The sequence below is a fragment of the Diadema antillarum genome, unplaced genomic scaffold (genome assembly GCF_040938485.1).
Source record: "Diadema antillarum isolate AM-2024a unplaced genomic scaffold, OU_Dant_1.0 seq00001948_RagTag, whole genome shotgun sequence".
Lineage (NCBI taxonomy): Eukaryota > Metazoa > Echinodermata > Echinoidea > Diadematoida > Diadematidae > Diadema > Diadema antillarum.
In genome coordinates this window covers 282,072-306,041 of record NW_027272608.1, presented here as the reverse complement: position 1 = coordinate 306,041, position 23,970 = coordinate 282,072, and the positions used below count along the sequence as shown (strand labels likewise).

The 23,970-nt window shown below is 39.9% G+C and overlaps 1 protein-coding gene across 1 annotated transcript in view; it reads left to right on the top strand.

Moving 5' to 3' along the window:
• The window catches only part of LOC139713328 (protein Wnt-4-like), a 43,396-nt gene extending 19,627 nt beyond the window's left edge, over positions 1–23,769 (top strand). Inside the window, exons 2-5 of the mRNA XM_071625073.1 lie at positions 11,045–11,136; positions 11,643–11,825; positions 22,125–22,391; positions 23,569–23,769. Coding sequence (XP_071481174.1) covers positions 11,045–11,136; positions 11,643–11,825; positions 22,125–22,391; positions 23,569–23,769 — 743 coding nt within the window. The remainder of the gene's footprint in view (positions 1–11,044; positions 11,137–11,642; positions 11,826–22,124; positions 22,392–23,568) is intronic.
• Positions 23,770–23,970: the final 201 nt, after the last annotated feature.

Sequence of the window (23,970 nt, the reverse complement as noted above, 5' to 3'; positions counted from 1 at the left end):
TCTTAACCAGATAATAGAGTCGTTCCGAGCGTATTAAGACTTAAACGATATATTGGTAAATCACTGCTGATGTTATGCGTGTTGATAAGTATGAAAATTATAATTAGACAGATCTAAGTTCTAATTCCATCTCTTCAAATTCAATGAAAATACCGCTGTTGTCCGTCATTCTCGTAGTCTATAGGCCTAGTTGTTTTTGCAGTGATTTCAGTAGGAAGATCCCGGGTTCGAACCCCCTCTACAACAGAACTTCGTGTCCTCGAGAAAGACTGCTTACCCAGGTATACATACATGGGTTTTCCCGCAGGAACTTTAACTCGAATGCGGTTTAGTTGTGTGTGTCGTTATACAGGGGGGGGGGGGGGGGGGAGGAAACCCAATTATGACTATTAGGGCATATAGGGCGTATTTGTGAATAATTGTGTTTGAGTACAGAAATATTAGTCGAAGACATATCAGTGAAGGTCGAGGAAAATCTGACAATCGTTTTGGTACCAAAATGACTGGATAAGAAGACTATACAACATTTTGTGATGTCACAGAAGGACAACGATATAAAGAAAATATGAAGAGAATTCTACAAAATTTCAACTTATATGAAAAGTACACGTTCCTTCAACTTGAAGAGTGGTATCGCAAAACGAGCTAATTCCGGTCTTGTTAAGTTGAGATATTTGTGAGTAAAGCTGCTAAAAAACAAATAAAATGATAAGAAAATACAGGATATTTTCAATCATAACTTCTAGAATATTCCTTGTTATGTTACAAGTGAGGTATTACTGAAAAGGTTTTAGTTGCTCTATCTGATGATGTACTTACTTTGAAATGTTTAAAAATGGCGCTTAGCCCATTTTGCAGTAAAACACTTCACTTGTTACTGTCATGTTTAGGGTAATATTATTCCCCCTTATACCTTCCGAAAGAGTCACAATCCAAGTGCTGTTTTATTATCTAAGAAAAATGAAAATATTCACCTTTCTTTATCATGATTTTCATAACTTTTGAACTGTATCATGTCCGATATTCTTCATACTTAATTAACTGATGTATTGTACTTATAGTTCTGCATTCATTGTATCCTCATGATAATGTATTTAAGCTTCTTTCTCTTCGTGCGACAATGGAATATTCGATTTGGAATGGAGCGAATGTGATACTCAGTAAATGTCGACTTGAGTCCAGTGACCGGGGTAATTGGTTAGACATCTTAATGGTCACCATATTCCGTGGTAAAAAAGATCATCCATTGTATAATTCTAGTATTAAAACCATTGTTTCATGCGTATGACCTACCATTTTGCTTCATGAGAAGTAAAACATTTCTGCAGAAACTTGTTAGTAGATTCTGTTGGATACCTTGATATAGATGGAAGTGGATATTTGATAGCACAGCAAGTGAAAGTTTATCGTTTATGTTTCTGGAGGTGCACCTTACAAGTGAGCCTGTTGGCGAAAATGTTTATACAGGCGACGGCATCCTTTCATCTTCCGCGTGTTCTAAACCAGCAAGATAAGGATAAGAGAATATAGAATAGGAATATAAAAATCAGGAACGGCATATATTCTATTGAGGGCATCACCTTGTGCGAAAACATAGGAATTAAGTTACAGGGTGATATCAAATCTTATTGTGTCTATACATAATGTCACTGACAATGACTTGTGCATGGTATCAGACGGAGAGGATAAATTTTTTATGCCATGCTGCGTATATACTTATTAAACTCCTACGCGGCGATCATCCAAGTTAGTATAGTATTCAGTTGCAAAATGTCGTGGGGATTTCCAACAAATAACAACTACCGGTAACCATGGCAACCGGAAATTACAACTCATGCAGTAAGCATATCATTCCATCCCGCTCTGGTCATTATGTGACACTCATGTTAAAATTCGCATTCACATTCATTCGCTATCAAAATCAAAATCAAAGTTGTTGTTTTCTTTTACACCATTCTTCTGTAAAAACCCCATAGGCCTATAATTAATATACTGAATGGAGATTTGTTTTGAAGGAAACATGTGAAAGCACCTTTGATTTAAATTTCAGATATATGCACTAGACATATACTTGAAGAATAATCTGTCTGGTAGAGAGCCAGGTTGTGGGAAGATGTTGTTATTCAAAGAATGTGACAAAACTCGATAAACCCAATAGTAAACATGGACGTTTGTTGTTGTCATACACAATACTGGACATGTGGTTCCATGCTGGAGATTATACCAAACAATACGCTGTATATTTCCTTTAAATATCTTGATATTGAAAATTACTCCAGCACTATAGATAGGGACAATAGTATAAGAAAATATGAAAAGAAGTCACAAACATAATTTTCAAGGACATCTAAAGAACATTTGACCAAGCTCCTCTACGAGGCATGGTGAATGTTTCCCTCAACATTATCTCCGTAACTCGTGATGGTTACGTACTTTTAATGAAAATGAAGATTTGTGAAATTGTGCCCATATTCTTCTTACCGCCCTTCTGTTGGTAACATCCCACATCGTTCCAATCTCAATAGGACATGGAATTTGCGAATATCATAAAGATACATTGTATTTGAACAGGTTGTCCAATTTTCCTCAAACTTTGCCTCAGTGTTTTTACCAATCTATCTGCATTCACTAAATCCTCAGCGATGGTTTGGAGAAGTTCCCCTTCAAACGAGTTTCATGTACTTGTCTCATCAGTGGAAGCCATGCATCGAGTGCGTGAACGAATGAATGAATGAATAAATAAATAAATGAATGAATGAATGAATGAATGAACGAACGAATGAATGAATGAATGAATGAATGAATGAATGAATGAATGAATGAATGAATGAATGATTATATGAATGAGTAGGGCCTACATGTAAATAAATGAATGAATGAATGAATGAAAATATGAATGAGTAGGCCTACATATAAATGTATGAATGAATGAATGAATGAATGAATGAATGAATGAATGAATGAATGAATGAATATAATATGAATGAGTACATGTAAATGAATGAATGAATGTGTAAGTAAATGAATAAATGTTTGGATGAATGAATAGATAGTCTAGTCCAAATCATTCTAAATTCTAAAATTGTGCACCCTGTATAACAAATTTATAGTTGTTTAAATGTAAAAGTATGAAAATAACCCGAAGTTCTCATTTAGAAGAGTTCAGATGATCTTTTAAAGGAATTATGGTTCACGTTTATAGAATCATTCAGTTATTTGTTTACCATTAAATTGTTCAATCAAAATATTGTGAACAAGTTTTAATTCAATCATGCAAACTGAAAGGAAGCTGTCAGTTAACAGCTACAGTATTTTCTGTCAAAAACCGAATTGCTCAAATTGTCAGTGCATATTGCTGAGCTGGAAGTCATGAAACATGTACTTGCAATTTATTTTGCATCTGGTAAAATTGATTTATTTTCAACGTGTCCAACGTAACTCCTCACGCGGTAGTAGCTTCAGTTGTTCCTGTGGAAACGAAAAAGAAAGAAAGAAAGAAGTAAGCCAACTACTAAAACAAACAAGTGAAAACAAGAAAATACAACTGCGATCATTTTATAAGGAGTTTTCAATTCACAATACATGTTATATGGCGAACATGTTTGTCCTGGTCTTATTGAATCTGCTTTGTAGGTGGGAAGTGACTTCGACACGTGAGCCCACAGGTATGCAGTGGCGGATCCAGAGGGGGGGGGGGGCGCACCGGGCGTGCGCCCCCTCTTTATTTTTGGTTAAAACAAAAGAAATAAAAAGAAAAAATGGGGGGGGGGGGGCTGCGTGCGCCCCCTTTAATTTTGCAAAGGCACCTCCCCTTTACGGAATTCCTGGATCTGCCCCTGGGTATGCAATTGAACATTAATAAAAGACGAAAAGAAAGCTCTGTCATCTGCTTCTACACGAGGCCTGCAAAATTACTTTCTTGGTCCGTTTCCTTGTTGTCTTTTTCTTCTCGTTCTTCCACTTTCTACCTATTTATTTCTTCTTCCTAATTTACTGTCTCTCTTTTCTTCCTCCTGGTACTTCTCTTTCTTTTCTTGATTTATGTCTTTTCAGTATTCCTCCTCCTTCTATTCTTCTAATGTCGCTTCTTTCGAGAAAGCGAGCAGTTACATCCCTCCTTGCTGGTGTTTAGTTTGTACCTCGACAAATATAATGGACCCACCACTAGGCAGTTGAAATTCAAGCTTTAAGAACGTTAGTTTATTATACTTTATCCCTCTTTGAGAGTGTTCGGAAACTGTCAGAACGGTGACACGAATGTTGTCTGCTACGACGGGGAAACACTTTTTTTTTTCGCGGCTATCAAGATATCATCTCCATGAGCTCAGCTCGGAAACGAGATGAATATTAGGTTCTCTGCAATAATGATATAGAGCGAACCGCCACAATCTCGTGATCATTTCCGGAAAGACTCTTACGTGGCTTTGAACTGCTTTAGATTCTTGATTGCTCCAGTGCTACTTTTTCCTCTCTATTTTACAGCCTTTATTGCAAAGAGATGAACACGGGTCTTCCACCTGTCACCACCAGCGAGTGGAGTATTACCCCCATCTTGTTTGGGAAATGGATCAGCTCCAATCACGGAGGAGACTACCACCAGTCTGCCACAAATCAAATCGGAGATGATATGAAAGAGACTGGAAGAAAGAGGGAGAAAGGAAATGATCTCTGGTATTTGGCTCCATTTCGAGTTAATGTTGGGCGAGGATATCTCGAGCTCAAATATGTTTCGATTTCATTGGTAGTGAAGAGTTAGAATGGTTTTGCGAGGAAGATGTATTTCAGATTTGTCCAATATCTAGGAATACAACTTTCAACACTATAATTGTAAATTTCCAAACCCATCCTGTCTGATACCGGCATTAAGAAAGAGAAAAAACAACAACAAAGAAACAGGACGTACGAAAGAAAAATAGCAAAAAAATTTCCTCTGTATCCCTAAGACCCTTTAACCAAAAAAAAAAAAAAAAAAAAGATTCGTGTTGTTTTGTAGCGTTTCATATTGTCTTGTCTTGGAGGAGGAGGTTAGGGGAGTTCTGACCTTTTCTGAACACTATCAAGGAGGAAACTAATGTTCTCAAGGCTTGTGTGTCAACTGCCCAGTGGCGGGTCTGTTATCTTTCATCTAGACCTCAAAATTCTCGAGATATTGCAAATAAAATTCACAACCACACAAACAAAGGCTTAAAATCTGACATTTCGCAATCAAAAGTCAATACGTATGGAAAATAACACTTTACTTACACCTCATTTTGCTCCTACACAGCGTCTTCATTAGTCCTACATGCGCCAGCAGTAAGAGGGAAAAAAATCGTTTATCCACGATACAAAAATCCCCACCGAAACTGAACCATGGAGTTATGCTCCCGTTTTTTTTATTACCCTTTTTAAAAGGACAGAAAAAATGCATTCTGTCTTCATGGCATGGTAACATCCAATCCCCTGGCGTCATTCAACAGGTCGATCGTTTCGTTCTGGATCCCTTGCTTCATCCGCAAACAACCTAACTCAACACACGTGTGTGTCGATTGAACTTGGGACTTCTCCACTCCTGTTCAGAACTATGAAGATCTCAATTTCTCTTTCTCTCTCTCTCTCTCTCTCTCTCTCTCTCTCTCTCTCTCTTTGTTTGAGCAATGCTGTCTCCAAACTTTCAGTGCGCGTGCAATATTTGGACGATAATGTAGATAAACCTATTACATCTTCTTTCTTTTTTTTTCAAATTCAAATTTGAAAACCTCGCCGAAGTCGACCTCGCACAAGGCGAAAAATTCGCGAAATCGAAGAAATGTTCTATTTTTCTGGTTATAAACATGTGCTAATTTTATTGTGTAAATAAAAATTCACGTATAAGTCGAAGGATTTCTCTGGTTCCACTGATTTTCTCTGGATTCGACTTAGACGAGGTTCCCTGTATTTCGTAACTATGATGATCCAATGGGTTAGTCGGTCTACGACAAGCTTAATTTCTGCTTCTACAGCTTGACTAGTCTTGTTGGGCTCAACACAAAGTGGTTCGACTGCAGATGTCTACAACATTGATTTGTGTGAGATGAGGGTGTGTATGTAACTGTGATTTGACCGATATGGAGTACTATCGTGAGAAACAACATCATTAATACTTTCGCTGCTAATGGCTACTTCAACAATTGCATCATTAATGAGATACATCCACCAAACACACAGATCTTATCATTATGCCTCGACCATTTTCCATCAATTTCAAAAGTGATACTTTATTTTTCTTTTTAGTTTTTTTTTTTTTCTGGCCTGTTGCTCTATTTCATGACGCAGCATTGTGTGATTTGTGTTACTCTATAGTTCCTTTCAGTTCAGTTCAGTTTTAGATTTTCAAGCAATTCTCCTTTAATATACATATTCCTCGCAAAATCGTTTTGACTCTTTGCTACCAATGGCATCGAAACATAAATTACGAGCTCATGATATTCTCGCCAAGTTAGATTCAATATGGAGCCAAATATCCGAGATCGCTTTCTTTCTTTCTCTCCCTGTCTCTTTCAAAGTCATCTCCGATTACTGATGGTAGTCTTCTCCGTAACTGAAGCTGGTCTCGAAATCTCGAAATCTAGAGCTGGTCTCGAAGTCTCGATACCTAGAGCTGGTCTCGAAATATCCATATGACAGCTGACCTCGAAATCTAGAGCTGATCTCGGAATCTAGAGCTGATCTCGAAATCTAGAACTGATCTTGAAAACTAGAGCTGATCTCGAAATTAAGGACTGGTCTCGAAATTTCCCTAGAACTGATCTCGAAATCTAGAGCTGATCTCAAAATCTAGAGCTGATCTCGAAATCTAGAGCTGGCTTCGAAATTTCCATAAAGCTAATCTCGAAATCTCGAAATGTAGAGCTGGTCTCGAACTTGAAATCTAGAGCTGGTCTCAAAATTTCCATAGAGCTGATCTGGAAATCTAGAGCTGATCTCGAAATTTCCCTAGAGCTGATCTCAAAATCTAGAGCTGATCTCGAAACCTAGAGCTAGTCTCGAAATTTCCATATAGCTGATCTCGAAATCTAGAACTGATCTCGAAATCTAGAGCTGGTCTCGAAATCTCGATATCTAGAGCTGATCTCGAAATCTCGATATCTAGAGCTGATCTCGAAATCAATAGCTGATCTCGAAATCTAGAGCTGATCTTGAAATCGATCTAGTTCTTGAAATATTCGTGAACCATTTGAATCAATGGCTATTCTAAAGGCATGACCACGTGACAGTTTACCAATGAACAAGTAGGGCCCACATCATTCCAAGATCTTGGTCAATTTCTTGGTCATCTTTATAAGGTGACAAATGTGTGCAGACATATTACGAGGATAATTTGCCAGAATTTGTTAACTATTTCGCAAACGTTTCGTAAACTATATGGATTACCTGCAATTCTACAAAAAATAAGCATCTGCGTGACATCATAGACAAAGGCAAGGGAGCCTTAAGAAAAAAAAACATGGCGTGTATGCCACGTGGTATCAAAATCTATGGAATAGGGATCATCTCGTTTCTGATGGAGAAAACCTGAAAACCCATATTTCCTGCCTGCTTGAAAATGATTATGCGTTGTTGTTGTTTTTTCAACGTGTCTGTATTCTTAATCAATCATGCAATAAACAATATTCCGTATCCAACATATGAAAAAAAAAAACCATGTGCATCCAGCGAGGTGGCTCCTGCAGTTGTTTCAACTTCTACACCCGCGAGGCATGAACAAAGAAGAACTTAAACATGTTAAAGTCATGATCGCTTTTTAAAGTTCTCCATCTATCGCAACTATCCTGGCAAATACCCACTCAGTTAAATTCTCCCTCTCTCCCTCCCTCCCCCCCCCCCCCCCCCCCCCTCTCTCTCTCTCTCTCTCTGATAAATATTGTCAACCTATTGAAACGCTAAAATGTCCAAAATAATGTTCTTGGTCTACCGGTATGTCTTTCATAATAAATCACTCGAGACACCAGGCATACAGAAACATTTTTTTGGGGGGGGGGGGGGGGTAGGGTGTCAAGATCTGTGCTGATTATAGTCAAACAGCACTTGCAGCAACATATTTTCCTAAAAGAGTAAAATGTAAATATTGCTCGTTGCTTTTAGGCACTCGCCAAGATGGGCCGCAAATTTTGCGTTAAATTTATACACGATTATACAGCCTTTGAATATACCAATGACGTACTAGGCGAGCGTAGTTCCTCCTTGAATATACAGGTTGTAGGGGCTTTACCTATTATAATATCCACACATGGGAAGGCATCCACTGATTTTCTGCAGCTATGGCAACGATGTGCAACCCCACTCCGAGCACGTTCTCTCTCTCATCCCGAGTCCCGAACTCCTGGTGGAGTTCGGATATTTCGACGTGCTGAAAGCTGGAGGTACAAGATGTTAACCCCGATAAAAGTTGGCGGAAAATTAACGTTAAGAGAAAGAGAGGGAGAAATGTCTGACGAAGGTATTATCGTGTCTTTCCATCGCCATGAAACTTTTGTTTTCCTTTAGAGTGTTCATTTCTGTCGTCAAATTAAACATGACAAAGACATCTCTAGATTGTATCTTGATTTCTTCAATAGGTGGTCCAGTTTTTCTTTCTCTCCCAGTTAAGTGGTACATCGTTTCATCCGTCCGGTCATTGACTTTAAGTCTTGGGAATAGATATTTGCGCTCGGATCATGACATTGAGACTGCGGACTGACAATTGACAAGTAATATATATACAGAGAAATTACTGAACGTGACCAAACTATAATGTACACAAGCCTGACTACTCCCACAAAAGCAATGAACAGCATCGACATGCGGAACAACAGTCTTGGTGAGAAATTGACCGGGCAGAGAGTGAAAGGGGGAAAAGTGGTGAAAGGCGTTTGAATTTCAATGCGTCCATTATAATATGATTGCTGGCCAGATGCAAAGTCGTTTGCTTTGGTCTCGACGGCATTGGAGAATAAAACACGATTAAAGCTTTAGTTCGTTCACGCATTTTTTTTTTGTGTCTTAGCTCATTGTTTTTTAGTTTCTGAACACTCTCCCATCTGGTTCATCACTAAGGAGAGCTCAGAAACGAAGATATGAAGAGAAGGTGAAAGTAAAGAACATAGATGAAAGAGAGGAGAAAAAAGAAGAACAGAAGAAGAATTAGAAGACGAAGAGGGGAAGAAGGTGGAGAAGTACTAGTCAAAGAACATGAGAAAGCGGAATAATGAAAAAGAGGTGAAAATAAGTAGAAATGAGAAAGAAAAAGAAGAGGAAGAAAGAGAAGGAGATGATGGAGAAGAAAAAGAAGACGAATAAGAAGAGAAAGAAGAAGAAATAGGGAAGAATAAGGAGAGAAGGAAGACAAGGTGGAAGAAAAGAAGTTGGAGGAAGGAGGAGAAGGAAGCATTATAACGACAAGATGAAAATGTATGGACCATGAATGAAGAATAGGATTAGTTTGTTCTTCACTTCAATGGCATTGCTGTCTATCATTAGTAATCAAGCGCTAATATTCCTGGGTATACTTAACTTTTTTCACGTATCATCACACCATGTCACGGTTGGCTTTAAAGAGCAGAGTACAATTTTGATCAAACAGAATGGTAAATCTCAAAATAAAATTTGACCAAGATAATTAAGTTTCGGAATTTTTAACTTTCAGATGTTTTAACGAAACAGGCATGTTAGCAGCAAATGCATAATATGTAAATGCATGAGGCGATGACGTCATAGACTCAAGTTTACAGTTAATGTTCTATGTGCAAATCTTCACCAAAGCTCCTATAATAAATGTAGTGATATGACATAAAAACGACTTTTGTTAATCTACCCATGATGATTTTCAGGATTGTTGTTGCTGCATCATCGACCAAAAACATGATTTTTGTGTTTTCGTGAAAAAAAAGAACAAACATATGGGAGATTCGGAGACATCATCATCTAAGCGAATTTGCACATATGGTAGTAACAAATGTCACTGTTACCTGAAAACACGTGGAAAATTCCACATTTCCTCAGGCCCAATCTAGATCAAAACTTTCCTTTCTGATCCCCATCTATAGTCACTAAAGTCAATTTTCACGTGTTGTTCAGTTAATATACAGACAAAACTTTCTATGCTGCCCCCTGTCTATAGCGGTCATCTAAAAGGTCCCCCAGGAGAAAAGGACCCTGTTCATAGCGGTCACTTGTCTATGGTGCCCGAGGTCTCCATTTTGTAGCTTGTTTGAGATAATAACCTGCGTATAGCGGCCACAGACCCATGCGGCTGAGCTTCTCTGCTAGTCAAGAAGTCCGGGTGTTTTTGTTTTTTTGTTTGTTTGTTTGTTCGTTGTTTTTTGTCTTTTTTTAATTTGTTTTGTTTTGTTTTGTTTTCGTTTTGTTTTTGTTTTTTTTGCTGTGCTTTGCAGCCATGTCGGTCACGCGTGACGAACAGTTCAAAGATTACCACGGCTACATTCTCCCGCCATTCAGGCAGAGTCATGCACTCGTGAAAGCGGCGTTGTTTTTAGTGCGTGAAACACGTGACTACCATAGTTATACACACGTGTACATGACTTATTGTATGTGATACACACGAAATGTCAGAGAAACTGTCTATAGCGGTCACCCTTTCATTAACGGCCTCTCTTTTCATCTCCTTTGGATGGCCGCTATAGACAGGTTTGACTGCACTTACTTTTGTAATTACCTCCGCCAAGGGAGGAGGTTATGTTTTCGCTACCGTTGGTTTGTGTGTTTGTTCGTTAGTAAGTTTGTCTGTGTGCAAAATAACTCAAAGAGTAGTGAACGGATTGGAATGAAACTTGCAGGAAAGGTTGAGAATGACACAAGTACCAAACGATTAACTTTTGGTAGTGATCCGAGAATTTTGGGGGAATTTATGAAGGATTTTTGACATTTTGGCAGGTAGGGTCAATGAACTTGGGAGTTCAGGCTGCGTGTATTTGAGGTTTGCCTGCAGAGTGCTTTTCTAGTTTCTGCTGAACTGCTTCTAAAAAATGATTGTTTGGCCACCAGTAATCATGGCAACCATTTTTATCTCTGACTTGTGGTCGTGCAGGTACTAGGGAAGCAGCCTTCGTCAGTGCCATCTCGTCAGCGGGTGTGGCCCATGCTGTCACCAGCGGCTGCAGCAGCGGGGAACTTGAAAAGGTAAAATTAGACCCTTATTTTTCCTCCTCTGAAGTCAGTTTCTTTATTCTGCACTTCTCTCCTTCAATTTCCTTACGTAACGAAAGATTAAATGATTTTCCTTAAGAAATGGGACATAGTGATCCTTAATTGCACAAAGTGATACCGAAATGTCCATTTTCTGCAATCATTGGCGAGCTTTATGAATAAAATGAACCAGCTCTGTATATAATATGTTTGTCAATTGTATATCATTTATCACTATGTATATCATTACGAAAAAACCCAATACCTTTCGAAATCAGAGAGGAAATGAATTAAAGAGACGCAACGCTAGTTCGAAGTGACAGTCTCACATTCATGAAAATATTATTTCCCTCCCATAAGAAGACGACATCTAAAATTACGTGATAACTTGGCGATCCCATTCGCGTAGATTTAAGTGATACATACGGCAGTCTCTCACCTCTCTTTATTCTGAGGTAAGTCACGTGTTTGGTAAATTGTCATTTGATCTCATGTTTCAGTGCGGATGCGACCGAACCGTGGATGGTAACAGCGCCGATGGCTTCGTATGGGCGGGATGCTCTGATAACGTGGCGTACGGCGTCCAGTTCTCGCAGATCTTCGTCGACGCACGCGAGAGGAAGGCGCGAGTCAGCATGGGAAGGAAACTAATGAACTTACACAACAATGAGGCGGGCAGACGGGTAAGGACTGTAGCCTGGGTTCATTATTTTTTTATGCAAATGAAACATTTTAAACCAGTTTGCTTTCACTAAGCTTTTTATTATCATTTCTTACCAAATTGCTGCTGATAATTCATAACCAACAAGATAAATATGTAAGGTACGTGCAGTGGAATCGAAGTCCATGATAGCATGACAACTTCTAGTCGTTAGTCTTTCTATTAGTCATTCTTAAAAGTATTTGACATCATCGAACAGATATCACAGTGTGCTACATACATGTTAAAAGAAAGCACACGCTGCCTTTCCCTCTATCATTCTCCCCTTTTATCCATTCATCCTTGAATTATCTTTGATGTCGATATTGGGATTGAGAAATGGAGTGTGATCCCTTTGGTAGTCGCGGTTAGTGTATCGCCGACACTGATCTTATAGAGATCAGTGGTCGCCTACAACAGCCTCCTAGCACTGGCGCCCTTCGAACCTCTTAGCGCTGCTTTTATTAAAGATAATATAAAGTTTTGATACCTCAAAAGTTTCCCTGAGTTTCCTTGTCTTAGTTTGTGTTTCAGGTTAAAGTACCTTTCATATAACTAACACTGTGAGACTTACTCGCCCCAAAGTGCTCTCATGTCTTAGTAATCATGCAATAATGGTTTCGTACAATACGTGTATATTGATTGTCGCGGTACCGCGTCGAGTCAAACTAACAGCTCGTTCGAATTTTTCAGAGCCCGCTCTGCTCTGGTACGAAACCATTATTGCATGATTACTAAGACATGAGAGCACTTTGGGGCGAGTAATTCTCACAGTGCTAGTTATATGAAAGGTACTTTAACCTGAAACACAAAATAAGACAAGGAAACTCAGGGAAACTTTTGAGGTACCAAAACTTTATATTATCTTTAAATAGACTCGAATCGTGATTTGTTTAGCGCGGCTGCAAAGGAAGCAATGAGTGCTTGTAAACGAGCAACCACGGGACTCGGGGCGAAGTGCCTTGCCTACGGGCACAAGACCTAATTGCTTCAAGGGGACGCGAACCCGTTACCTCATGACTGATAGTCTGTAGCATTAACCACTGAGCCACAATGTATAGCTCCTTCGCGCTGCTGTGATGAGTATTAGTAGGTGCAAACCGTATTCAGGTTCATATCAAATTCAATAATCTCCAAAATTCTTATAAATCACAAAAATGTAATGGAAACTTACGTCGTGCGACGTTTCGTCAATTAACAATCAGCAGGACAATCAGCTTCTCCTGTTAATCGGCAAAACGTCGCAGGATGTAAGTTTCCGTTCCAGTTTTGTGATTTATAAGAATTTGGGAGATTACACTTCGACTGGATGAATAATAATCTACATCAGTTCGTCTTCAATAACAAGTTAATGTTCATGTGAAGTAAATAAGGCAAAATATGACATACACTGTAGTTGAGGGTTCGTCGAAATTGGACTTCAGGTGAGCAATTTATAGAATTTAAATATTTTAAAGCATTTTTTCCCCACCGAACTGAGTAGACCCTATGAAGACATAGGACCTACTCCTTTATACATCCACACTGAGCTATAGAAGGCATGTGTCACCAATACATAAAGCTCACTTGTCAATTTACTGAGAGCTCTCGATGTATGCTTTACCCAGGCTTTACCTATAATATGTTGGTTTTTGCACATTGCTTCCTCATTTCCCCCTTCCCCTATTTCTCCTTTCTCCCATTATATCAAATGTCATCATCTTCAACTCCTCCCATACCCCCTCCCCTTTCCCTCCCTGCGAGTATATATACAGCGTACCGTAAATCGCGCCGCCATAACAGGCAAAAGTCCCACGGCCATGACATTGCGCAGAACGACGACATCGCGAGGGTTTACTCGATCCACCCCGTCTATTTAGAATAAATCAAATTCCCGGTGATTTACGAATCGGAAATAAGGCGTGCATAAATAACCGCTAGATGGAGTTTGCCGACAGGAAGATAAGGGCAGCAACTCGGGAAATGATGGATTCGTATTTACATTCACTGTAACTACTTTACGGCGGATATTGGACCAATTTATCTTCAGTCTAGATAGAAACCACTCGCACCCGTCATTGTCTGCAAAGGACGTGTCTAACAACCCAGTTATCATTTAGATGAACACAATAGCATTCAGATGGTTCATTTCGCACTTGTCCAAAACACAGATTCGAGATTCTTGTCATCTTGTTTATGGACTTTCGCTCTGTCTATTTTGTTTTTATAGCTACATTGTGGAAAATGGTAGCTGCGTGCATCAACATCACGCAATCCATCTGAGGCCTATGACTCGGTCATCCCTCAAATATACTCACTGAAAGTTTCACGAGCCGGCGATACATTGCCTGTTGAACACATCCCGTCATAAGACGTCAGCTTGTCATTAGGGTCTACATTTTTCCAAACATTATGTACCTATGCAGTAGCCAAAATGAAAACACTCTTGGTCAAGAAGACCTGTTGTAACATTTAACAATGTGTTATGCATTATAATATTGGAAATCCCCATTTACGTCCCTAAGATATACTGATTTCTTTCAAAGTTTGGAATGATAGTCTTCAATTAAACAATCAGTAGCCGTCAGCTGTTGTTTCAGACTGTATCACTATGTAGAGAAGTGGGTCACCCTCCCAGTGGTTCTTGGAGAGGTGAGATCTATAACGAGCAAAGGACCCGGTCCCATAAAGAAGGGTGAGGTGGATTTGGAACAACATCATGTCTGCACGCTTCCTGATTTTATTTTTTTTTTCTAAAGCGAGAGGGGACTGCCGGCAGACAACGTGCAAAGCCACGAACCACGCCAGAGGAGGTGAGACATCCGATACTTGGAAGAAAATACCTTTTAGAACATCGTCAACTTAGAAATTGAGTCGGACTGCGCACAAGAGGAAAGGGCGAATTCTTAGAGCATTAATAATATTGTAATAGTAAATACACATTTACGGAGAACCCAAACACCGCCCTCCCCGGCGGCACGCATAATTATGCGTTAAATATGGCTCCTTGGTATTGCTAATGGGGTAGGCCTTTAGAGAAAGATTGCTAAGCAGCTCTTGCTAGATAGTCCAATCAGGCTAAAGAGACGTAAGACATTTTCAGAAACGTGGAATCTTCTTTGACTGAAATCAAAAGCGGTAGATCAGTTACAAGTTAGACCAAATCGTAACAGATGGGAAGACATAAAATATTCAACACGTATGAGACGACTTACTATCATCTACAACGCCACTGATGCTTCTGTTAGTGGTATTGGACGTCATGGTCAAATGACTTTGAATGAATTCAAAATAAAATTAGCTTTCTGTACATTAATAATTTGATCAGTTTGAAAGACGTCACTTTATCTCCGAAACCTCCATCGAACTGTTACTGATTATTTCGCTGCTTTCATGAGATGTGCCTTAGCGATTATTTTCATCGTGCGTTGACCTTTATAATTTTGTCTCCGACCTTTGTATTTCGCATCCGTGCGGGTTACCCGTCCGACAAACAGATACATCATTCATCAACTAGCAGGACGAAAGACGTTCTGGTCGTGCTCTGCATTTCGTTGACACCGAAGATGTGAAAGCGAAGTGTCAAGGCGCACCATTATGCCTGACGATGAGGGCGGTGTAAACACACATTTTTTTTTTTTCTACGACAGTCTGGTGGACAATCTTCCTGTATTCCTTTGGATAAGATGTGGGTCGTGGGGTTAATAGGTGTGACTTAGGAATAGGATAAAGGATAACCGAGTTCACAGTGCCAACTTGAGCCTTAGTGATGCATTGAGTGAGGCAAAATTTCAATTTAAGGACTTCCTGCAAGAAAAAAAAGAAGGTGTGAGACCACTTCGGTTTGTCGTTTTTTAAAGTGGTTTTGATGAATTTAATGGAAGTGAGTTGAAATATTAGTTTTTGGAAGGATCAACTTTTGTTCTGATTAGATGCAATAGGCGTAAGGTATATACTTAGTTTTGTAATGGTAGGCCTATAATCGTATTCTAGGAAGGATTCAAGGAAGACCCATTCGGTGCTATTATGATTCCAAGGGGAAGGAAAATAAAACGCGGAAAAATTAGGCAGAATCGGTGGATCATTACTTACATTAAAAAAAAACAGACTGAAGATGTTCATTGCAATTGTCCATGCAAAGTGGCTCAATGAAATCATTTATATGTCATGCCCATTTTTCAGTTGTCGAATGTTACCTAAAGAGGATCTTCCTGTTTGTCTACGTCCGACTCCATCATCACCCTCCCGTGCTCGCTCATCCTCAGTATTGTCAACCCCCCACCCTCTCTCTCCTGTCTACATGACACTCGTATTACATGACTCTGTATTGATGTATCCCTAGTGTGCCGCTGATGACATAGGAATGACCGACCAAGACCACTCGTCTGTGGTGATAACATTTAGGCAATGCCAAGGACGGAACCGATGTCCCCATTTAGCAGCAGATGGGGCATTGTCCAGGTCGCACGCAACTGTTAAAATGTTGAGAATTTTTGTACACAATCTCCCGTTGGACAGTACGTCTAGTAAAGGAGGAAGAGGAGGAGGAGAAGGAGGAGGAAAAGGAGGAGGAGGAGGAGAAGAAGAAGAAGAAGAAAAAGGAAGAGGAGTAGGAAAAGAATAAAAGAAGGGAAAGCGGAAAAAAGGAGAGAGAAAGCAAAAAGAAATGTTCATATGCGTGAACACATTCCAAAAAATGACATCGACGCAAGGGTTGCCATGGGAACGGACGGTGACTATCAGATGCGTTTAGCGTTAACAGAGAGGGAGAGAGGCTGTGGTCCTTGGAAGTCTTGTGCGTGTTTGAAGCTCCTTGGACAAACCCACAAAGCAGGAGAATAAGGAGGAGGAGGAGGAGGAGGAGGAGGAGGAGGAGGAGGAGGAGGAGGAATACCAACACGTTCCATAACCTCCAGTATAGGATGCTTCGTAATAAATCAGCGCTCTAGAGCACTTCGCAAGATGTCTTCTATGCTGTCATGTCTTTGGGTTCTGTTATTTTTTGCGTAATGGCATGGTATGTGTGGTCTTCATTAATCTGTCTGTTTTAGGCATGCTTTCCATTTGCCGATCAAGACCGTGTGGAAACATTGTTAAAGTTGGCGCCTATGAGATGAGTTTCAACCTATTCATGAAAAGGAATTGGGCTTTGTAATGTACTTCCACCTTCTTTACCTCCCTAATAACTTTTTCCTCTTTTAATGTCTGTCTCTCAGTGTATCAGTCTACCAGTGTCTCTCCAGTTGTCTATCTAATAAATGTATCCCTCTCGCTCTCTGTCTCTCTATCTCTATTTGTCTACTTCTATCTATCTATCTATCTATCTATCTATCTATCTATCTATCTTTCTGTCTATCTATCTCTATTTGTCTACTTCTATCTATCTATCTATCTATCTATCTATCTATCTTTCTATCTATCTATCTATCTATCTATTTATCTGTACATCAGATGATGAAACGCTTCTTAAGAGTCCCAGTTGTCACCGATGTTACTGATTTATGTGCTTGTGCAACGTTGCCAACCACGTGTGAATCAGATGACGTTTAGAGACCATGTCTCAATCAATGCAACCGTATATAACCCTATGATCATCTGGAGGAGAAATGTCATACATTTTGATATCTATTTTAAGACCTCACATTCAAGAGTCTGGACTTGACATCAACAAGGTGATCATGAAAGTTTGAAAGATGTAGAATTGACATTTAGATACGTGAGAACTACAATCCAAACTATTGAGATGTGAGGTAGCGCTGGGCAAACTTTTTAGATTGATAATCATGTTTAGATTCAGCATTCAGGGAGGATATGAGAAGATTGAAAGACGAAGGTGAATTTGGAAAAGGAAGAGAAGGAAATATTGAGGAAGATGGGAGAAGAAGACAAAAGTGATCAAAGAGGATAAGGATAAAAAGAGACAAGACGCGGGAAAAGATATAGGCCTTATATTGTGTAGGATGAGAAAGGATGGGAAAGAGGGGAAGTATTAACATAGATAGATGGATAGATAAAAATAGATAGATTGATAGTTAACCTGGAGGGAAAGACAAAGAAAGATAGAAGTGAGGTGGGGGGAGAGAGCAGAAGGAGGCATACTTCGGCATGATTAATCGTCGCTCTTTGAATGGGCGACGCGTGCGCTGCGACAACAAACATGTGAATTGTATCGTCTGCGTACTTGGAAAACGTACGTCACTCAATCAAACATTGCATCATTCCAAGGCCTGTTGGCGGGAAAGAGTTCTCTGTATTATAGGCTACTTTAAAATCACCGTCTGCGGTCAGTTGAATTCTCATTCCTTTTACATCTCGACTCATTATTCATCGTTAATAAACCTCTCATCTAATGGAGAAACACACTCACGTTTTCATTGAAACATCTCAATAATCGTACTTACCACGGAGGGCTTTTTAAGTTTTTGTCGGATTTATTGTTGTTTCTTCTCAGACTTTGATGCTTATATCCATTGTTTTGCAGACCGTGATACTCAGTGCCTGGTCGTTGACCGTAAGCAGTAAATGAATAGGTCTAGTCATATTTCGACAGCTAAACATTGATTATTTGCATTCAAAAATCACAGCTCGTCTTCAAGGAGAAATGCGTGTATAGCCATTACGGTTTTTCTCCCCCTATAATCGCGTATCCTTGCCTTTGTCTTCCCGGTCTGACGTCGCTGCATTTTAAGATCTAATTCTTCGTCTGAATTCGTCTATATAAGATGCAGATATTGGAAGGAAATTAATCAAATTAAAAGATAACATAGCTGGACTGTATTGTTTGATACAAGCTCTGCTTGCGATATTATTTCCCAGATACTCCTCGTTTGATCACTCAGTGTACATTGCCTGTTCGTGCATGTCATTTGTTTTGTTGACTGGTTGTAATAAATCTTAAAATATATATAAATCTTACTGTATATTTGAATTCAAGAAGAAAAAGATATACCAAACAGATAGCTCCCAGTCGTTCATAATGGTCTTCTACTAATGGTTAAGACGATAACTTCCGCATGTGTGAAATTTCAAGTATACACGCCTACGGTATCCCATAAAATATGGCAGTCGTTGAAGTCGCCTCCTTTCAAAATCACGACATGGTGATACAATATTCGACAGCAATGATTAGGATCTAAAAACTCGATCTGCTAAAACAATTTCCCGATTTTCTTTATTTTTCTTACGCATGCGAGGATGTAAATTTTTGCGATTGTAAGCTCAAAGAACTTCAAATGGTATTTAAAAAAAAAAGATTTAATACTTTGCTGCAATTTCACAACCGAAAATATGATCTATCGCGTTGCAAGTGCTAACTCGTTCCAGGTGATTCGAAACTCTGTATACGGGGCAATGATTCAAATCACCGAAGGAATTAAATTGATTCGTGGGTCTCGGACTGATGACAGACGCCGTTCTTGACGCGTAACTCTGCATCCGAATGGGCGGGCATATTGACCTTCCCAGTAACCCAAAGTCTATCAGCGAAACCTTCGTTTCGTGTTAGGGATTGAGGACCACCATAGCGCACGTCGGCGCTCGATGGTTGGTTCTCTCCGTAGCGTGTGGTGTTGAGGAAAACTACGCGCCTGAGAAGATTATCGTGGTATTTGAGAAATTCTGAAGGAAATCCCAGCCACTTATTCAATTACAGCTGGACCCGGATGATACGGGAACAAAAAAAAAATTGTTGAACAGGATCACTTCTTTGACAATACGTGTACAGTGGTGACTTTTGTTATTTTTAATCCTCCAAATTACTGTGACGTAGCAGAACTATATAAATGACGTTGGAATGATTTGGCATCAACCATTCACTCCTTCATCTTACTCCACCATTTATTATATCTATGCATAATGAATTCATTCAGTCTTCAGTTTACGTGCGTACGTTTATGCCTGCATGTACCAGTGTGTACCCTACGTCTGTATAGGTTTGTATGCATTTATGTTTTGTTTCGATTCCTTTAATTTCTTCATGTGAGACTGTGCAGTTTGATGAAGATAAATTGCATGTTCGAAATAAACTGTACTTTTATACTGAAATGCCACCATAATGACACCAATTCACCACCCTCAGAATAATGTAATGAATATAGCCTACTCAAGCAAAATTCATGAGAAAACCAATTCAAAAAGTATGCTCACGTATTACATTTAACATATCCGTTTAACTTGGTCAAACGGGGTCATAAAATGTGCTGTCTCAGATTTTTTTTTTCATTAATTGATTCGAGTGACAGTTTGTCCTTCGTATCAATTTGCACGTGTCTCTCCAATTTGCAAAAATTGGTTTGGTTTGTTTGTTTACTATAAGATGTCGAGGATAAGTCTTCAGGTGCTATACATACCAGAAAGTGTTGTATTTCCGAGTTTTCATTAGAGATTTTGGTCATCAGGTTGGCCCAATTTTTTTTTTTTCGATGAGTCCGACCAGTTGTGCGGACGGAAGTTATCCATCTTCGATTCTCCCCATTCCTCCGACATCTTTTGGTATTAAGGCCGCATTCATATCGGTTCCCGGAGCTTAAGCGCGCGGTCTCGGGAGCATTTCGCAATGAACTTGCGATTTATTAAGTTACATGAATTGCCGCTGTCACGGAGGAAAATCTGAACGAGAAAAGGAAGAGGGTAAAAGGGGAATGAGGAGGAGAAGAAGAGAGACAAGAATAGAGAAGGAGAGGCAGAAAGATCTATCTTCGGTAGAAAAAAAAATCAAGTTTTGACGGCGGCCTTCGTACCGTAGATTAATGAGTTGTTGTTGACGATATTCCTGGCAGGGTGGCGCGGTAGTGCTGCGGCGATTTCCAGCTCGGTAGGGCACAGCTAAGTTCATGACGGAATGTGGGCATCAGCCTTGTAAGCAACCCCTTTTCGGCTGGTCGTTGACAGCAATATGGCCGTATTATTTGCGATGCTCGAGAAATGACTTTGCCCTTCGATTGAGGGTTTACTTTGCTGGTCTCAGAAGCATTAGCTCATTATAAACACATTTACACTGGCAGATAAATGCGACAAATACCAAAGATTTGGAACAACCTCGAAAATGATTAAGCACGTCCTCTCAGGTTTTGTCACCCCGCGGGATAGCAGTTTCACAGTTTTGTTTTTTTTTACTATTTCCCCAGATATGTCGCTTTGACCTTAAATTTCTTGGTGAATTTGCAATGAACTCATTTTCACTTTAGGAACGCAACAAAGAAGTGAAAACATCCATACCCTTGTCTACAATAATGTGGCACGGCTGCGGTTGTACAGTATGCGCAGTTTACCATGAATGCTTTAGTCTATGACAACTATACTTAAGTATACTCTTACTACTACTACTACCATTACTATTACTACAACAACAACAACAACAACAACAACAACAACAACAACAACAACAACAACAACTACTACTACTACTACTACTACTACTACTACTACTACTACTACTACTACTACTACTACTACTACTTCTACTGTTACAATTTTACTACTCGCCTAACTCGGTTACAGTTCGTTATCCCGAAGGTTCGTTAATCCGACAGCGAGAAGAAGAAAGCGAAATGTTCGTTGGTACGCATGTTCTTCTCACTTTAATATTGACGAACCGTATTTCATTTTCAGATTAACTAAGATCTATAGGCCTATAGGTACAGGGGATATGTGTGTTTTGGATTAACAAACCTCCGGAATGACGAACACGACCTGTCTAACCCCCTCGTACTTCTGCTACCCTTATATTTTGTCCTACTGCCATGACCAGCTGATAGTTTCGGACTCAATACGTCATCCTTCAGAAAGTTAGCTCTCAGTTCTCTCCCTCCGCCCTCCCTATCTGTCTGTCTGTCTGTCTCTCCACCTCTGCCTCTCCTCCCAACTCCTCATTGAGAATGCAGGGATGCATTCACAACCCTAGAGCGGAAGATTTTCGCCTACTACTAGTATACTGTATACTCCTTGGAAGGGAAGCCGTGACAGCTGTTTGCTCTACTGAGTTGGGGGTTTTGAAATGAGTTCAACCAGGTTTCTTGAAAGGAGGATAATACGAAATCCTTTTTATTTTTACGTCAAAATCACAAAGACGCTCTGAACAGCGCGGCATAGACGACACTAATCTAATACTAGTAATAGCCCTGAGTGAGAGTCCAGTTGGATCTTAACGTTTTCTACTCGGTGAGGGGGTGTGAGTTGTCCCATGGAAATATTTTGTATTAATTATCCATTATGGTATTATCTGCAAATATTATCATTGTCTCGACTATTGACATTTCGATGTTTTGATGGGCTTTCATCTTTCTGTGCTTTTCGCTGATGACAGACCATCGAATCCAACATGCGTACGGAGTGCAAGTGCCACGGGGTGTCCGGGTCGTGCGAAATGAAGACCTGCTGGAAATCCATGCCCCCTTTCCGCTCCATCGGGCTCGTGCTCAAGGAGAAGTTCGACGGTGCCACCGAGGTGCGACTTCGCCGGATCGGCTCTCGTCGGCAGCTGGCGCCCGTCAACCCGGATTTCAAGCCACACACTAGCTCGGACTTAGTCTACCTCGTCCAGTCTCCCGACTTCTGTGAAGAGGACCTGAAGGTAGGCTTAGAAAGAGGGGAAATGGAGAATCTGGAGAAAACTTGCGTCTCTTCTTTCTTTAAAATGTCATACCAGTAATCAGGTCGATTCCTGTAAGAAATCTCATAGGCATAGTGCGACACTTTTAGTTTGGGATGAAAAAAAAAATCGCAAGTGTGGATCGAAAAACTTCATTCCCCCGGGGTATGATCACAATAAAAATTGATCTTTCTGCTGATTGTTGTAAAGACAATTGTGCAATGTTTACAAGAATAGAGGTGCGGCTTAATATTGGCAATAGGTAAACCTTCACTACATGAACACTTCAACATCTTTGGTAGATAACATAGTTATGGCTCGCAGAAGCAGAAGACCAGCCTTTGTGTTCCATACAACAGAAATGTGTTTTAACCCAGAAATTACACATGCATTCTCGTTCATTTCTATCTTTTATTCATACTTTCGGTATGAATTTCTCAAGACAGTGAAACTTTGCTTTTAGGCCCACAAAATGTGTTAGAAATTTATTTCAGCATTTTTTTTTCAGTTCATGAAATATATCAACGTATTCCAATAAAGAAATTAATGTCCAGCGGAAGATATTGTTGTAACTAAGAGCCTAGGAAGGGAAAACCTCCTTAAAGGTCAAAGAGTCACTAATGCCTTGGAACTTTGCATTTATTCTTCATGCATCAGGGTCACGATTTAAATCACCAATAAACACTAATAACCTTTTTTTTTTACCACAACGGGCCTGTTTGAAAACCTTATCAAATGCCATTCATAACTTTTCGTGTTACAGTGCTAACAGACAACAAAACAATGAATCAAACACATAAAAATGTAAGCACAAACACAGCCTCTTTGTTCAGGAGCAACCAAGTACATTGTAAGGTAGATTGTATCAGGTGCAATGCAAGAAAAGTAATGCCATTGCAAGAGTGGATTGAAATTTTGAATACAGTCATAGTAAATTACTTCAATATCAGCCTCACTGATGATATTTATTAATCCACTCACGAGCTGTCATTCTCTTTGTGGAAACTAAGCATTGAAAAGAAAAAAAACCCCCACCGTTAATAGCTCTTCTAGTGTGCCTAGGAGAAAGGAAACAGCCATCACTAGACCCATTAATGTCTGCTTGGATGAAGAAGCAGTTTCTTTTTGTCGTGTTTCCTCTTTTTTGTCACCCGCCTAGCTGGGGTCACTGGGCACCCACGGCCGCCGCTGCAACAAAACATCCAAAGCGATCGACGGCTGTGAGCTCATGTGCTGTGGGCGTGGCTTCAACACGCACATCGAGGAGGTGGTGGAGCGGTGCAGTTGCAAGTTCCACTGGTGCTGTTACGTCAAGTGTCGGAACTGCCATCGAACGGTCGAGGTCCATACCTGCAAATGAGTCTACGCGTGGGACTGAAGGGACTCTCGCAGCACAAACAGACTTTAGCCACTGCGATATGTACAAGGTTTCACAAGTACTGCAGGTGCGCCAATGACGAAAATGGACTTTTTCGCAAGGTCATTCACCCGATCATCAGACTCTGCATTCGATCGCTCTGTCTGCCCGCGCAGTCTCGTAATTATTCACTGTTAGCCGTCT